Genomic DNA, 18,797 nt, shown 5'->3' on the forward strand with positions numbered 1-18,797 from the left:
AGTACTATTTCTACAGTTCCGGTTGGTGACTGGAACTATTCACTATAGTACCGGTTATTAAAGATCTTGGATATCAATACCGAAACAATCATCTTCATTCTGATTATCTTCAATATTGGCATCTTGGTTAGAAGTTTCTCCTTCTTCTTGGCTTTGCAATAACAGGAGAACATCTTGAAGATTTTTCTTCATTTTTTCTTTGGTGTCGCATCCTGATAAGAATGCTGCAATTTTGGATTTCTGATTAAGGAATTGAAATGTTGCTGGGTCAGCAAGATTTAATAATTTGGGATTTTTCCCAAAATATTCAGCAACTCCTTCTGGTCCGGCATGATCTGCATTGAATTGATTCCACCACTTTACAAAGGAATACCTATGCAATAGAGGGAGAGTGTCTTCATTCTCTGTCTTACCATATCTGTATTGCCATGAGAATACCCATGCCAGGGCAAAGTCAGAGAAGTATTTAAGATCTGCTGGAATTCTTGATTCTCGCAGATATCTACCTTTGTAGATTTTGTATCCTTCCTTGACAGGGGTGGGAAGGATTTCTTCTATTGGCCCAAAATAATCCCACCATTGGAGGAACCAATTTGGAAAGTCATAATTCTGATTCTTTTTAAAATATATTAACCAAGAATGTCGGTTAAGTTTATTCTGGAACCAGAAAGTTCTTGTCCAAGCGTCAATGTAATCCCAATAATTGTATCCTGCTGGATCAAATGGTTGGGAAAACTTTTTATAAGAATTTAAATTTTTTCCAAAAGCCTTTGGAGTTAAGGCTTTCAGGATCTGGATTGTCGAATGGGTTGTGACTGATGGGTCTTTGTGGTCTTTGTAGTGTTTGATGGAAACAGAATCTGAATCCACTAAGATAAACTCATAAAACTGTCTAGTTTTATTAGCCTGATATGGCCTGAAATGAAACCCTGGTGGGAAAACTTTGGTAATTGCCTTGTATGGGTTTTTGTCCCAAAATTCAGGTTCCATTTGTATAACTGAGGAGAATTTTCCTTTGGCTATATAATGGCTTGGACTTGAAGTTTTTTGTTTTCCTTTTTGAGGGTCAAGGGTCCCTTCTGGTCTATTGGTTATTGTTTTCTGGGTTTGGTTGAAGGACTGGATTATAGTATTTAGGCTGGCTAAATCTAATTCCATTTCTTCTTCAGAGGCAATGTCTGCCCAAGATTTATTTGGTAGGCTATTCAAGCTTCCTTGTTGGACAGCTAAAAGCGTACTAATTGGGAGAGCATAGTCTGCTTTGGTTTGTTTGGTGGCTTTTACAACAGAATCAGTCTTTTTAGAGGATTCTTTTGGAGTTCCAGATTGCTGAGTTGATGACTCAACAATTTGGATTGCTTTTTGAGTCGATGACTCAATGGGGGTAGATGACCCAGAAGAAGAGGTATTTGGGTCTGCCGAAGCAGATTGTGATTTTGATTTGTTTAAAGTCAGAGCTAATCTGACTTTGCCGCCTCTAGTGGTTCCTCCCCTAGAAGGGGTAACTGCCTTTCTAGGCATCTTACTTATCCTGTAAATATTCACGGGTAAGATAATCAGGAAGGGAGTTTGAAGTGCCTTTGAGATATTCTATATCAAAATCAAAAACACTTAAAATTGCTTGCCATCTCGCAAAGATTTGTTTTGAGGCAAGATTTTTAACATCCTTTTGTAAAATTTCTTTGGCAGACTTGCAGTCTACCCTAATTAAAAATTTTTGATTTAATAAATCAGATTGAAATTTTGAGACGCATAAAACAATTGCCAAAACTTCCTTTTTTACAGTAGAATAATTCTGTTGTGCAGAATTCCAATGTTTTGAAGTATATGCAATGATATGCTCATGAGACTCAATTTTTTGTTTAAGAATGCCTCCATAACCTATGTCTGAAGCATCAGTTTCAACGATTTTGAAGGCTTGAGGGATGGGAAGATATAAGCAATTTATCTTCCTGACTTTGGTTTTGATTTCTTTAACGACATTAGTGTGGACGTCAGTCCAAGAGGGAGGATTCTTTTTAAGCCTATCATGTAAGGGCTTGATAATGTTATTTAGGTGGGGGATAAAATCTCCTACATAATTGAGGCAACCTAAAAACCTTTGCAATTGGGTTTTATCAAGAATCCTGTCAGGAAATTTATCAGCAAATTCAATGGATCTGCTGATAGGAATAATAGTACCTTGGTGAATATTATGTCCAAGGAATCTGATATTAGTTTGAAAAAGACTAATTTTTGATTTTGAAACGGCGAGACCGTTTTGTTTAATAACATTGATAAAAACATTTATATGTTTAAAATGCTGATCAATGGATTGAGAAAAAATTAAAACATCGTCAATATAAACGATGACAAATTTTGAATAAGGATTAAAAATGTCATTCATGATTTTTTGAAATTCAGAAGGGGCGTTTTTTAGGCCAAAGGGCATAACATTCCATTCGTAATGCCCAAAGGGAACAGTAAAGGCAGTTTTGTACCTATCACTTTCGCAAATTTGGATTTGCCAAAATCCAGATTTCATATCAAATTTCGAAAATATCTTAGCAGAATTGAGTCTGTTAAGAAGATCTTTCTTATTGGGGATAGGATGCCTAATCCATTGAAGGGCTTGATTGAGAGGTTTGTAATTGATGACAAGTCTGGGAGTACCTCTCTCAATCTCAGCGGGTTTATTGACATAAAATGCTGAGCAAGACCAAGGACTCTTACTTTTTCTAATAAGGTTTTTGTCTAAGAGATCTGTAATCTCTTTCTGACAATAATGAAGAAGTTCTTCATTCATTTGAATTGGTCTGGCTTTAGTGGGAATCTGGGTATCTTTGAATCCCGATTCATAAGGGAGACTGACAATATGTTTTTTCCTATTCCAGAATGCGCTGGGTAGGTCAGAACATATAGAAGCTTGGATTTTGTTTAAAAGGGCTTGGATCTTCTTCTGAAGTGAAGAATTACATAAATATTTTTCAATATTAGCAAAAGAAACTTCTTCTTTTAAAAAATTGATTTGATTAATTTTGTTCTGGATGGAATTAATATTTTTTGTAAAAGGCTTATTAGAAAATTTGAAGGTTACTTGTTTCCCTAAATAATGAGTGGATATGCCATATTTCGAAATTTGCAGAGGGAAAAGAGCCTTTATGAACGGTGTTCCCAAAATAACTTCATTTTTTAAATTTTTAACAAGAAGAAAATTTGTTTCAATCTTAAGCCCTTGATTTTCAATCACGGCTTTAGAAAGTTTGTAATTAATTTTCAGCTTTGAACCACTAGCAGTGCTGAGTTTTTCAGAGGTTTTTTCAAAATATTTTGTAGGAATTAGACCTTCTAAGATACAATTCGAATCAGCACCAGTATCAAAAAGGGCCAAAGTATCAAGAACAAAATCATCAATAACGATTCTGATATTAATATAAAATTTTTGTATTTTGACCTTGTTGATCAAGCACATAAAAGTTTCTTCTGGATAATCAGAATCATCCTTCACTGAATCATTTTTTTCAGGAAATTCAACTTTCTCAATGTCAGAATCATCATCTAATTGAGAAAGGATAATTTGATGAATTTGTTGTTGCTCTTTGATTTCTCTGATCTCTTTCTTGAGATTATTTATCTCAATCTGGAGATCTTGAATGGTGGTTGGTTTAATACTAGAATTCTTTTCTAATCTTTTGAAAATGTTTGTAATATCAAATTTGTTTGAAGTGAAATATTCTTTAGGTTTAGTTTTGTTTTCTAAAACTTCTTTAAACTTGTTTAAAAATTCTTTTCTTTCTTGAAGATCCGAAATAGAGCTTATAGCTTCAAAAAGAAGGTCTTGTTCTTTTGTCAAAACATTGATTTCTGGAGTTTCATCACTGTCAGAAGAAGAGGCCTGGTCATCATTTTGAATTTGGTTGACCTCTTCTTCGGATTCTTTTATAGAATCCTCATCAGAAGTATCAGCCAGGAGGTTGTTGATTTGGTCTTCTAAAGAAGGCTCTAAATTGAGACTACTAATCTTTTTCTTTAACCTGCAATACTTACTAATATGGCCAGGTTTACCACAATTGTAACAAGTTATACCTGTTCTGGGTTTTTTGGGAATATTGGTGGGGATGACATTATCCCCTTGTTTCTTAGGACTGGGTTTTCTATTGTACCGGCGCTTATAGGGCTTTTTGTACGGTTCTACAGCCTCTTTCTTAGGGGCATGTTTCTTCTTTTTGGGAGAGCAGGATGGAAGACCAAACTGTTCGCAGAATGAACCTAATTCTTTCTTGCTCAAGGCCTTTTCTTTGGCAAGCTCTTTTTGGAGTTTATTTTTCTGGCAGGCTTTAATACCGCTATGGATGATAATAGCAGTAAGCTGACCATAATCATAATTATCATAATTAATTTCTCCAGTGGGAGAACGACTTCGGAGTTTACTCCTAATAAGATCTCCGAAGGCTTTAGGAAGACCATCAAGATATTTTTCTTTCCAATAAGCTTGGTTACAATCTTCCCTAGTAAGGACCCTAGACATAAAGGTATCTTTATACCACTTGAAATGTTCTAAGGAATTACATTTGAGTTTTGACAGTAACTCACCGGATCTCTCTCTCCAAAGAGAAGGATCACCAAGGAAATGTTGAGATATTGTGTATAATAACGTATACACAGCATCGGGGAGACGTTCATTGTCACTGACAATGGTTTTCCCTTTATCATCAATTTTGACTGCAGAGAGAATGTTATCTCTGTCGGCTTCAGTGAGATAATTATCCCACCAACCTTTGAGTTGGCCAGTAAAACCAGCAACAAGAATATAGACAATGGTGTCTTCAGGCATATTTTGGTTAGTAAAATAGCCCATAGCGACAACCGACATATTTTGAAGTTTGGCAATGATATTATATTCAGATAATCCATCGATATTCCAAATATAAATATCATTAGAATTAAAACTTTGAATAAAATCTTGTTTTTCTTCTAAAATAAGATCAGGAGCAGTAACTCTATTATAATAAAGCTTGGAAGAATTTTTCCAATTATTGATAGGATTAATAGCTAAGACGGAGTCTGTTTCAGAACAATGTTCTGAATCAGCCTTGGAGATGGCATTGATAGTTTTGGCAAGAGACCTAGTTCTGGGTTTAGCACTAGATTCTTCAGTAGGTTGAGGAGTGTCTGGAATGGTAGTGAGGAGACTAGTAATTTTACTAAGCAACTCATTTTGGTTTTCTTCATTTATTTTGGTTTTCTCTTTTTGCCTAAGTTCTAAGATTTTCTGCTTAGCTTTGGCGCTGATCTTAAAAGGTTTAAAAAGGGGTTTTTCTAGTTGTGGTTGGGAGGATGAAGAAGCAGTTTCTTCAATTTTTGTTTTGACAGGATTAACAGAGATTTTCTCTCCTAAAACCTGAAGGTATTTATTGGTATAATTGGCCTGTTCCATAAGGCCTTGGATGTCATGAGGAGTGATAGACTCATCAGCACTTTTAGACTTGAAAGGAGTGGCAGTAACAGGGTTACCGCCTTTATCTTTCAAATTAGGCAATTGGTATTGAGATATGGGCGGTAAATCACTTTGGACTATTTGTCCATCTTTGATTTGCCAGTTTATGACATTAGCAGAGGATGTACTAATAACATCTTCTTGCCAGGGATAATTAATATTATTACGAATGGTATAAGCATGATACCAATCAAAGAATGGAATATTTTGTTTGACTTTTTCGAGAAATTGATAGAATTTCTCTTGGATATCAGACCTGTCTTTTCCCCTATAATTTTGAAAGAACCACTCTCTTTGAGGTTTCCATTCCTCAGAGTAAAAATCTTTCCTAAGGGTTTCCTTATCTATAATGAATTTATGAGATAACATCATAAGACTCATTAAGGGAAGAGTAAGTTGGAGATTGGATACTCTGATTTTCGTCTTCTTTTTCAGAAGTCTGATAAACATTTCTGGGAATCCTAGAAGAAGTGTCTAAACCTTGAAGATTTAGCGATGGGTCATGGTTATCAGACCTAGGGATATCAGGTCTAACATAAGATCTAGAAGAAAAAGATCTCCTAGCAGAGACAAAATCAGATCGATTACTATAAGCATCGATCCTAGAGGAGAAAGAGTTTCTCCTATCAAAGGTTATTTCAACCTTTCCAGAATTGTCCTGTGAGATGTCCTGTATTTGAGGAGCAGGACGAGGAACACTGGGTGAGGCTTTATCCATCACCCATTTTTCTGGAAGAGTAACCTCATCCCATTTAATAATTCTAGGTAGAGAAACATTAGCCTTTGTCATATCAGTGATAAACAAAGTAGTTTCTCCTTTTTGAGGTTTGAGAAGGACTCTAGAGGCACAAGAATTCATGACCTTATACTGAATCCTATAGATTAAAGCGGCGGGAATAGATCCCTCTTTCATGTCTAACCCATGAAAGCAAATATTAAGAAATAAGGAGTCTAGGATGTGTTCATCCATAAGACTCACAGTTTTGTTGGGAAAACAGTTAAAATAGATCGGACCTTGACCGAGACTGGTTTCAACTGTTCCTATGAGAGAATCATCAAATTTATTATGACGAATGTCTCTGAGACAAATTAAGACAGCAGCATCTATGCCTATGTCTATCAAAGGTTTAATTGCTACCTGAACACATCCTATGTGAAGGTACTTGTACTTTCTTTTATGGTCATTGAGAGAGGATTTAGACAGGAGATGAAATTCTTCCCCTATACCTTTCCTTAAAGGGATATTATTTTCAACAGTCTTGATAATATAATCAGAACTGTTTTTCTTGGGTTGGTCTTCAGGAACATATAATGTGTCCTGAGGAATGACTGGAATAGTCCAGTCATCCATACTTTGATTGATCTCTTCAAAACGAACTTCTTCGTCGAAGAGGTTGTGTTTGGGTGTGATTTCAGGAGAATGATTCTCCTGGTCATTAAAGGGATTGGTTTTAGTTGGAGAGGAGGAGGAGGAACTGGAGCCAGAACGAAAGGAAATGCGAGAGAAAGAGCGTAGAAGTCTAGACATGATATAAAACATCTGGCTCATAACCCTCATTTGGTTCCGTAACAATACATCTGTTAATTGTTTATAACTAATCCAACTAGATCTGGTTATTTGTGGACTTTTCTTTTTTTTTTTTTTTTTTTTTTTTTTTTTTAATTTTCTGAAAATTCTTTTACTATAGCCACCAGCTTCTTATGTTCTTTTGTTTCTTTTGAATACAGCATCGTCAAATTAGCCTTACTGCCCTTTCAACCATACGGGACTTACTGCTACAGCCCTATTCAAAAGAACGAAGAACTGCTGTACTTCCAGTAAAGGATTTTCTAAAAACAAAGAACTGTACAAAAGCAATATTTCAGTACCATTAGTTCGTGGCGTTGTTACAGACAGGGACGATCATTACTGATCTCACCCGAAGGGCCTGTCAGCTGTCAATATCGTTATCATAAAGTAAGCGAGATAGGGGGTCATCGAATAGAATCATATCATCCTTGACCGAGTAGGGATACTCGGGAGGAAATGATATAATTAATTCATCCTTAGCTGAGTGAGGGTACTCGGGAAGGTACAATATTTTATTCATCCTTGGCCAAGTATGGGTACTTGGGAGGGAATAATATAATTAATTCATCCTTGGCCAAGTAAGGTTACTTGGGAGGATTTTAAGTAATAGATCCATCCTTAGGCGAGTAGGACTACTCGGGAGGGTATTTAATAATTGATTCATCCTTAACCAAGTGGGAGTACTCAGGAGAGAAAAAGCGATAATCCAAAATAACTCAATAGCTGTAGAAGAGGTATTTTTATTGATGATGTGTGTCTTATTAAAAACCTTTCTAGAAAAATCTCTTTTCACGTTCTTTTAAGAGGACAAAACCTGAGTGAGGAAAAGAGTGCACTAATTACATATTACATTTATCTAACTGAAATAATGCTTTAAATGTGTGATATTCCAAGTCCTCAGTATTGCCTTCCTTTCGAGTGTTTCAATCTTATATGATCTGTTGTCTAGTCATGCTGCTATTTGAAAGGGTCCTTCCCAATTAGTAGCAAGTTTTCTTTCTTGTCAGTCTCGGCGTGCTTCCCCAGTTGCCCTCCATACCAAATCTTCAACATGAAATTGTCTTGGATTTATTTTTGAGTTGAATTTTCTGGCCATTATTCTTCTGCTGGTCTCGGCCATGATTGCTGCTTGACCGTGTACTTCGTCTATTAAATCTAGGTTGACAGCTAGAAATTCGCCATTAGTCTGTTCTTCAAAGTGTTGCCTTCAAAATGACGGTTCCCCGATTTTGACCAGCACCATGGCGTTAGTACCATAGGTTAAACGGAAGGGTGTTTCTTTTGTGGCTGTTTGAGGGGTACACCGATAAGCCCATAAAATCTTGGGTAATTTTCTACCCATTCCCCTTTTGCCAACCCCAACCTTCTTTTAAGTTCATGTAAGATGACCTTGTTTGCGGCCTCGGCTTGTCAGTTAGACTGAGGGTGCTCGACGGATGTAACCCTGTGTTTAATTTGCAATCCTTCTAGGAATTCGTTAAAACGCTTATCTGTGAATTGTAGCTCGTTGTCAATGATCAAAGCGTGAGGGATGCCGAAACGTGTGATTATATTTTTTTCAAGTGAATTTTTGGACATTATTTGCTGTGATTGTGGCAAGCGACTCTACTTCAATCCACTTGGTAAAATAATCCATAGCAACTATTAGGAATTTGTGTTGTCCTTTTGCCAAAAGGAAAAGGTCCGAGAAAGTCCGTTCCCCAAATAGCAAAGGGCCAAGGAGAAGCAATAGGGTGAAGGTTGTCGGCATGTTGATGTATTTGTGGACCATGTTGCTGACATAGGATACATTTTTTGACAAAAACGTCACAGTCCTTGGATAGTGTTGGCCAGAAGTATCCAGCTCTCAGAATTTTAGCCTCCATTGTTCGTCCACCTAAGTGGGTACCACAAATACCTTCATGAATTTCTCTCATCACATAACTAGCCTGGTCTTTGTCAAGACATTTTAACATAGGTGTTGAAATTTCTCTTCTGTATAAATCCTTGCCGAGAAGGGTGTACTTGGATGCCTGCATTCTCATCTTCTTAGCCAAGGTTGGATCATTAAGCAGGTTAGTGTTAGTGAGATATCAGATAATTGGGGTCATCCAATTTTGAGGACTTTGTAGCTGTCCTGGTTTTCTCTGGTTAGCCAGCCTAGCGAGCTTATCAGCTTGCTCGTTCATTTACCTTGGTGTGTACCAAACACATACATCGTCAAATTCACCCTCTAAATTTTTGAATTCCTGGTAATATTGGAACATAACCAAATCCTTCGCTTGGTAAGTTCCATTGACCTGTTCGGCCACTGTAACATCCTAATCCTTAGTGCCCCTGGTTTGTTGAATTTTGACAAAATCATTGTCAAAATTTTAAAAATTAAATTATTAGGAATTAGTCAAAGTGACTTTAGAGTTTTATATTCATTAGATGATTTGTGATTTTCTGGAATTTTTCTGAAATTTTTAGAAAATACTCAAAATTTATCTATTTTGTGAGTATACTGATAAAAACTTCAAACTGAATTTGAGTATAGCAAATGAAGTCCAAAAAAAATAAAATAAAATTTTCCTACCTATTAAATTGTAAAAATATACATTTGGTAAAAATGTAATTCTTAAGTTTTAAAAAAAAATAATAATAATAATAAATTATTTGAATTTTGACTTTTATAAGGGACATAGGAGAGAGAAATACTTAAAAAATTCCTAAAACTTTCTTAAAATTTACGGGCTCTTCTTCTTTCTTTTCTCTTCCAAAAACCTTCACATTTCAAGCTAGAAATTGAGAGCAAAATCTTAGTTTTCTTGAGGAGCTTCAAGAGGTAAGTTTATTCCCCTCATCCTCCTCTACATTTGTATGGTTTCATTTTTTCAAAATGGTGCATTTTCATTTTCTCTCCTTGCTTGGCTTCACATGAATAGGAATGGGAAGAGTGTTATGGTGCTTTTGTTGTTGTGATTTTACACCTAGAACACTAGAATCATGCTTGAAATGGATTATTAGAAGTGGTTAGGCTAAAAACCTAGGAACTCAAATTCGTACGTTTTAGTCCATTGAATTCTGGGACTTGTGTGGACCGAATTAGGAGTTGGTGTCTTCATGAAAGTTGTAGCCCTTTAAATTATTGAAATTTATAAACTGGTTTCACATCAAACGGATATTTTTAGCTCAAGTTATGCCCATTTTACTATCAGATATTCTAGCAGTCACCTTAAAAGATTACCCTGTTCCAACAGCCACGGATTTCGAATTACTGGGACTGATATGTGTAGAATTGGGACTCGAATCCTTCATAAAGGTTGTAGGAAATTGTATTATTGAAATTTTAAAATTTGTTTCATGTCAATAGCTTATGTGTAGCATGAGATATAGTCAAATTACTAAGGTATGTTCAGAATGTTAGTGTAGTTGAGCCCTGTTAGAAATAACCTCTGTAAACTGCAAACTGCCATTATTCTATACGGTATTTGAATTTGATTTCTTCATAAGAGTTGTAGATAAATTAGTCCTTGAAATTTAGAAACTAGTTCCATGTTAAAATGTTAAGTATATCTTGAGTACTGGCAAAAACACTGAACCTTGTGCAACCTGCTCGAAAATTTCCCTGTCATAACTTGGACCAACTTTATTGTACAATCTATCTTGGATTAGACTTTGATCTTCATCAATATTGTAGACAATCACGAAAATTCCAAAACACTGAACTTTGTTCATGTTCTTCATTAGGATTCCTCCTACTCTAAGCGTATACCAAATAGAATAATTTTCTAAGTTGAGTGTAAGGTGAATGTGGGCTTAACATATTGCCATGATTAGATTAGAATAATGAATGAGTTTAAATTCTTATGAGATAGAACCGGAGAAGGTTCTAACTAGCATTTCATTACATGTATAGATTTCGCCGAAAATCAATCTCAACCTCAAGCTTTGGAAGGAACAAGCGTGGACGTAAGAGGTAAGGGGTGGGTTATATAGTAAGGATTACATCATAAACGTATTTAACCTTACTTGTTGAAATTGTCAAATTTTGTTATGATTGATACTTTCAATTTTATAATTTGTTTAATTTCAAGAGATGAAAAAGGTTGGTTTGCGTGTTTGATTGTAAAAGTATATGTTTGAATACTTCATTGAGCTATAAGTTGTGTTATATGATATGAATTGTCCTTGAATGAGCATTTATGTGCATGGTGGTTTTCATGGGAAAGTTTATTGAAATTAAATTGAAATGAATAAATGATGGGTGGTGAATCCTTACAAACTATATTGGGAAGTTTTCTGATTGTAACAGGTATCTAAAAAAAAATAAAATTTGGGAAGTCCGTATTACAAGGGAAACTCTGTCAAAATTTTTAAAAAATGTTCAGACTAAAAAATAAAAATAAAAAAATATTTTAATCATTTTGAACAAATTTATGAATTTAGGAATACGAGATTTTTCTAAGAAAAACTCTTAGGAACTCATGCATTACTCACCTGAAAATGGTATTTTGTGCAAACTGGGGAATCGGAGACTATGGACTCTGGGAATACGATAGGGAGGCCCTGAGGGAGGACTTGGGGATAGGAAAGGTAGTGGTTGGAAGCCCCAAAAGGCTCAGTCTCACTACCTGTTGTCGGGGATCCCACTGTACAAACTCTCCTGTACCTGACTGTACTCTTACCGTATATCATGGTCAGTGAGCTACTAGGTTTATATTTGAGCGTGGGTCTCAATAATCCCGTGGGTGGATTTTCCATACCTAGTAGTGTCAACTCCTGGCTACTCCAGCACTGATTTGAGAAATGATCTGGGCCCGCATGCATGAACATATTAGTAAAAGGAACTAGGATCATGCATCATCATCATCATCATGTATTTGGAATGTGATTGATCTGTGAATGTTTATGATGTTTGATTTTAACAAGATGTATGAACTATGGCTCACCCTATTGTCTTTCTATTTTTTTTTTCTATGTGTTTGCGATACTCGTTGGATTTGCTCGATCACTCTTTGTAGTAGAGGGAAATGGCACAGTTACCACTTCAGACGAATATGGTGATCAAGTTCCTCAGTCCAGAACTACACCGATGGCATCACGATTGGGATAATCACATTCACACATTTGCTAGCATACTTACTATAATGCTAAGGAGAGCGGCACCAGGACCCGGAGGTGGCAATGTACCTTTCACCATTAGGACTAGACTAACTCTTTATTTGGGTAATAACAATCCCTTTCAGCCCATACCACCACCAGTTCCCCCTCCAGCTGAGGAGGAGAAAATGGATATTGATGTTCCTGAGGTTTATGATCCTCTAAACATCGATGAGTCTAGTGACTCAGAGATGGGCTCAGATTAGGGGGATTCATCACCCAAGTCTGAGGATATGGATTCAGAGTAGGACTGGAAGCACCTTACTTTTTGTGTACAGTGGCAAGAGTTAGTTGTAGGCATTCTTTTGTTGTACATAGGCCTATATGGTGCTGGGCAGTAGCCACTTATTTTGTTTAGTTATGCTGCTCTGTAGGAAATCATTTCCAATGTTGCTCTTATTATTTTGAAGAATTGTATCTAATATTTTTATCTGTATGTTAATTATGTTACTAGACGAAATGGTGATTGAGTTCTCTGGTGTATAGTGACGTGTAAGCAGGGAACTCATTGACCATTTGCCCTTTAGATTACTGTAAACAACTATTTAAATACTTATGAATGTTTACTTTTATTATATGCTACGATGAAATTTAGAAACTTCATATTGAAATTTGCATGTGAAAATTTATTTTGTGATTAATGATTGGAAATATCGACATTATGTATGAATGAATTATTATTGGTTTAAAAAAAAAATCACTAATTGAGGGTCTTTATAAAGTAGGGTGTTACAGCCACTACCTTCGAATCGCTCCAACAAGTGATGCGTCTAACTCCAATATCTTTTGCCAACCTGAGGCCAGCCCGCAGCGCTTCATATTCAGATTGATTGTTAGATGCTTTAAAGCTAAACTGAATAGACTGTTCAATCATTATAGTGTTCGGCCTTTCCAGTATAATTCCTGGTCCACATCCTTGTAGCTTTGATGATTCGTCCACATGCAATTTACACATATCAGTGCCGATTTGTCTCTGGGTAGTGAGTTAATTGACGAAGTTTGCAAGTATTTGAGCTTTGAGAGGTCCTCAGTTTTCAAAACGAATGTCAAACTGGGATAGCTTAATTGCCCATGTCATTAATCAACCTGCCAACTCTGGTTTTCTCAAGATTTTAGCAATTGGATAGTCGATACGTACTACAATCCGATGGCTTTGGAAATAATGTCTTAGCCGACGGGCTGTATGAACTAGTGCCAATACCGCCTTCTCCAACCAAGAAAATATACTCTTGGCAGGATTCAGCACTGATCCAAATGACTCAGGTAAGCTTCCCGAGAGGTCTTCATTGAGGCTGCCATCGACCTCATCAATACCAGTTCACTTTGTGGCATTTTTGTTTGGGACGCTAATGACTCTGCAGCTGCTGATGACCCTTTCTTCTTTGAGATCAAGGCTCAAGATCTCCTTGTTAGCTCTGATTCCAAATAGAATTTTAATCCTTGTCACTTTCTTTTCTATTTGATGGGTTAAGCACTATAATAATTTTAAATAAGATCTGTTGTATCTACTTTCATTTACTAATGTTCTTTGTTTATGTTATTCAAGTCATTTAGTTGATTTTCGCTTGTATCCGTGTACTATGCCCAAATCAATGAGAAATCAAATTATTTGACTGTATTTTAAATTTTATAATGTTATTTTCTGTTTATGTTCTTTTACTAATGTACTTTATTTATGTTACTCAAGTCACTTAGTTGTCACTTTGTTAGTTTTCTCTTATATGTATATTATGCTCAAATCAAAGAAATATAAAATTATTTGAACTTCTGTTTCAAATTTCACAACTTTATCTACATTATTGAAACGCCACTCTATTTATTAGTGTACTATATTTTTGTTATTCAACTTTATTAATCACTTGATTTTCTTTTAGTGTGTTATATCGTGTAATAGGGAGCAAGATCAAATCTATAATTTTGTTTAGTAGTTTGTTATTTTGTTAATTAGTACCTAATCATATTCTATTAGGATCTTGGGGCTTAGCATTATATATAGGTTATTCTCGTTTCGGTTTGTACTAAGTTTTTGATTCAGCAATGAAAGTATTTATTTTTAGTTTCTTCTTCTTCTTCTTTCTTCTCTAACACGGTGTCTTGATCAATGTTGTGACATCCTTAAATTAAGTTTAATATATGTAATAGTTTAAGTCAAAATTGATAAAATGAAATAAAATTTTTATTTTTGTTTTGCACTTATAATACGTATATGGGAGAAGATTAAAACTTTTCTTATGAATAACTCTATTCATAAATTAATTAAGGTAATAAATATGAACATGTACTAACTTTCATTTTCAGATAATCACTTTAATGTTATAAAGTGTGTGTAAATACAATAGAATTAGAACATACATTAAATCTCATTTACAAATAGACAGTTTAATATTTATAAACGCTTAACAAAATGCAATAGGGCTTAAAACATATTTTTACAATAACCAAAATAAACTAAGTCTTAATTGCAGTTACTATTTATACGCAAGACTTTGAGGGTTCAGTTCTAGTCTTCATCATCATGGCAACCCTCTATATTTACTAGTTCTTTTGGAGTCAAATCTTCATCCTCTCAAAGATCTCTAGAGTCAGCCTCGACTACCCACTCAACAGATAACCAAGTCAGTCTTCTAAGGAGATTATGATCAAGAAAGGTGTACAAGTATTTTATAGCTGCTGGCGTCCTAACTGTTCCTCCATAAATATAAACACAAAGGGTGTGGCGAATCCTATTATTTACAGGAAATCCAAGAGAACAATATAATCTAAGTCCATTTCTAAGGTATAAATATGGCTAGATACATTATCACCGTTTATAGTAAATTTAAAATAACAAAACCGTTAATATTCATTAAACACATAGTTTATCCTACATTATACAAAATAATACACTAATCTAATATGCCTTTACGATGTTTTGTCATACCCCAGCCCCTTCGAAAGATTTTTGTTTTCCTTCTTATTGTTATTTGTGAGAAAATGTTATTTAATCACCCTCATCTTATTAATCATGCATGACTATAAAATAAAATATGAATGCGAAAGCATGAAAAAGTATTTAAATGTATACATACAATTAATTACTGAAATTAGTCGACATTATATCTCAGTCACATTATCACAGTTCGAAGCTAATTATTAATTTTTACAATATTGGATAATGTATTTTTTTTATTCCATGAATGCATATCCTATCGAATGCGAAAACAAGCCAGCGTAATTTGACTATCTGATCCATTGCATTGTAAATATCAACTTAAGAAATTATAAATTAAAATCCCCAACACGAAAAATAATTAATAATTACGCTGCACACTAAACACGTTTATGAAGCTAAGCTCCATTCTTAGTTTTTGTAAATGCATGTGGTTTCATCTCGAAGCTTTATCCATCGTAGACGTGCAAGCTTTTCATATGTATTATCAGTTTTGAAAGAATACTTTATTAATATTATGGGGTAGAGTGTAAGAATATATTACCAAAATGAATGAAATAATTTCAAAATTTAATTCTAACAACCCAAGTGTGAACATGCACATGTGCACCATGCAAAGGAATTGAAACATATGCATATAGGTGTATATGTTAGTCATCGCATGATGGATGAGTTTAAATTAACAACAAGTTTCTTGATAGAATAAAATAATTTTATCATCCAGCTCTTAAAATAACTTTCACGTTTGTATAATAAAGAAATATTATTTATAATAAATTGGAATCTGTTGATTTAAAATTATTTATTTTCTCATCGGATAATGTATTTTAATTTATTTTATCCTATCGTACGGGAAAACAAGCCCCATATATATAATTTGACTATCACGTGCTTTGCATTGTAAATAGCTACTAAAAAAATACACAAATTACGACAGGCAACATAGAAAACATTATTAATTACGACGCAAAGATGGGGAAGGTTTATCCACTGTGGACGTGCATGTTTTCCTATGCATTACTATCCACGTAAGGCTATAAGAAACTCAAATATTATTTATAATAAACTAATATCTGTGAGTCTATAAAAGGGAAGGGAAGAGCTGGGCATTCCCACAAGCATTCCCTCAACCACAACAACAGCTCCTAAGAAAAAAAGAAACAGCTACACACATATCGATCCATAATGGCCACGAATCCGATATTCAGAGAATACATTGGTGGGAAGCCATACCCAGATGATTTAAATGATTTCCCTGATATAATCAATACCAAATTGGATGAATTCCACTTCCTTCTGGCCTCTGCAGTAGAGGAGTACGACAGCAATGGAAAAGGCACGGGAATATTCAGGCAGAATTGGAACGAAAGGTACTTTGGTGCTGAGCATATCAAGGAACTGAAGAGAAAGTACAGGTACGAAAATGTGAAGGTAAAGGTGATGATAAGCATCGGAGGTCGTGGAAATGCATTTGATCCTGCTGAGAAAGAAGTATGGCCCGACAGGGCCAGAGATTCACTAGAAAAGATCATCCAACACTACCAAAGGCTTGATGCTATAATTGATGGCATTGATATAAACTATGAGGTGGTCAAGACCAACGAGACTGACTTTGCCCACTGCATAGGTTCAGTTATTGATGCGTTGAAGAATAAGGATAAAGTGATAAACGAAGTGTCCATTGCTCCATCAAAAAATACTCAGTCCCATTACCTTAAATTGTATCGAGCTCACCAAAAAGATGTTCGCTTGGTTGACTACCAGTTCTACGATCAGTCTGTGCCCTCAGCGGCTGACTTTGTAGCTCTCGTTCGTCAACTATCAGATGAGTACCAAGAAAACATACTCTTGGCAGGATTCAGCACTGATCCAGATGACTCAGGTAAGCTTTCCCGAGAGGTCTTCATTGAGGCTGCCACCGACCTCATCAATACCGGTTCACTCCGTGGCATTTTTGTTTGGGACGCTAATGACTCTGCAGCTGCTGATGACCCTTTCTTCTTTGAGATCAAGGCTCAAAATCTCCTCGTTGGCTCTGATTCCAAATAGAATTTGAATTCTTGTCACTTTCGTTTCCATCTTACGGGTCAAGCAGTATAATAATTTTAAATAAGACCTGTTGTATCTGGTGTTGTTTTTTTATTAATGTACTTTGTTTCTGTTACTCAAGTCACTTGGTTGGTCATTTAGTTTGTTTTCTCTTGTATCATTGTTGAAATCAACGTGAATTGATCAATCTCTTATATCATTGTTGAAATCAATCAATTTTACATTGTTATTTGCATTATGGTAATGTTATAATTGTACCATGGCTCAATTAATGTGAAATAAAAGTTATTTGGTCACCTTTTTCAATTTCACAATGTTATCTACTTGAGTCAAATTGGTTGTATTCTTTTGAATAGCTTGTAATAATCACTTTTTTTCAAAATTTAATGTGCTTATTGGCTCGTAATTGCATAAATTTCAATTGAATTGTCATTTTTAGAATTTTCATTTTTAGAGAAGAGAAAAAGTATTCAAATGAACTCTTATAGATTAGTTTGGATTATCCTTAACCTCTCCAAAAATGTAGACAAGGAGTATGAAATAATTTTGTTATAATTATAATCAAACATACTCCAGCTAATATCTATCTCTTGTCACTTTCTTTTCAATTTAGTGACACACTATAATTTTAAATAACACCTATTTATACTTTATAAATAACATGGTTTGGTATTTATTAAGTTTCATATAATTTTGCTAGCTTTCTTTTGTCTCGGTAGTATTATTGTATGGATAGAGTTTGTTGGCCACTTGGCTTTCTCTTATATTATTATTGTACCTCAGTTAACGTGAAATTAACTTACTTGACCATATCTTTTGCCAGATTTACTATGTTATCTGAATTATGAATATTCCTTTAATTTTTATGTCTACCTCGTAATAAACTCAATCTTCTCAAAGTTGAATATGATCACTTATTGGCCCGGAATTTTGTTTAGATATTTTAAATAGTTTAAAATTGCCATCTTATTTTAATTATTACCTTTTGCGTATTGCGGCACCCATGCAACCACACAATTTTATATCATGGTTCATAATATATAAGAAGAAATCATGTAATTCAATAAAGAAGAAAATAATGTCTAAAGATATTCTAATTTATAGTAATTTCTAAGAATGTTCTCATTTAAGAATGATGATAAGATTTTAAAATATAGACAGAAGTGGATGGATTATAGATCTAGTTTCATTGAGACAATTATTATAACTAAGTACCTATGGAATCAACTAAGGTAATTTTTCAGCATCATCTTCAGTTATTGAACTTCTCCAATGCCCCTGCTACTACCCACATTCTTCCAACTACTTCCAAATGAGATCTCACCATCATAGGTTCCTCTGGTGATGATCTTGCGGTTCTCTTCCTCAGTAGTTGTGATTTCTAACGTGGAATGACTTGATATCTCTTCCTCATAAGTAGGTGTAATCCTCTTTTCCACCTTTCCACTTCCAAAGGTGGTAGGAGAAGGATGGCTCATGATGACCATATTATCTGGGATATGCATTCTCTCCCTTAACCCTCACTTTGAATTTTCACTTACTTTGGAACGTAAAGAATCTGAGTGTCTACTTGATGTTGAATTGTTTTTAGACAGATATTGCTTTGTCCTTTTGTGCCAATTTTTAAGGCCTTGAGAAACACCTTCTGT

At 34.9% G+C, this 18,797-nt stretch overlaps 1 protein-coding gene across 1 annotated transcript; it reads left to right on the forward strand.

Moving 5' to 3' along the window:
• Positions 1–16,284: 16,284 nt before the first annotated feature.
• On the forward strand, positions 16,285–17,148 carry LOC113850903 (chitinase 2-like). The gene has a single exon (XM_027481422.1). It carries the CDS (start codon positions 16,285–16,287, stop codon positions 17,146–17,148), a length of 864 nt encoding a protein of 287 aa, XP_027337223.1.
• Positions 17,149–18,797: the final 1,649 nt, after the last annotated feature.

Source organism: Abrus precatorius, unplaced genomic scaffold, assembly GCF_003935025.1.
Source record: "Abrus precatorius isolate BTA unplaced genomic scaffold, Abrus_2018 Scaffold9, whole genome shotgun sequence".
Lineage (NCBI taxonomy): Eukaryota > Viridiplantae > Streptophyta > Magnoliopsida > Fabales > Fabaceae > Abrus > Abrus precatorius.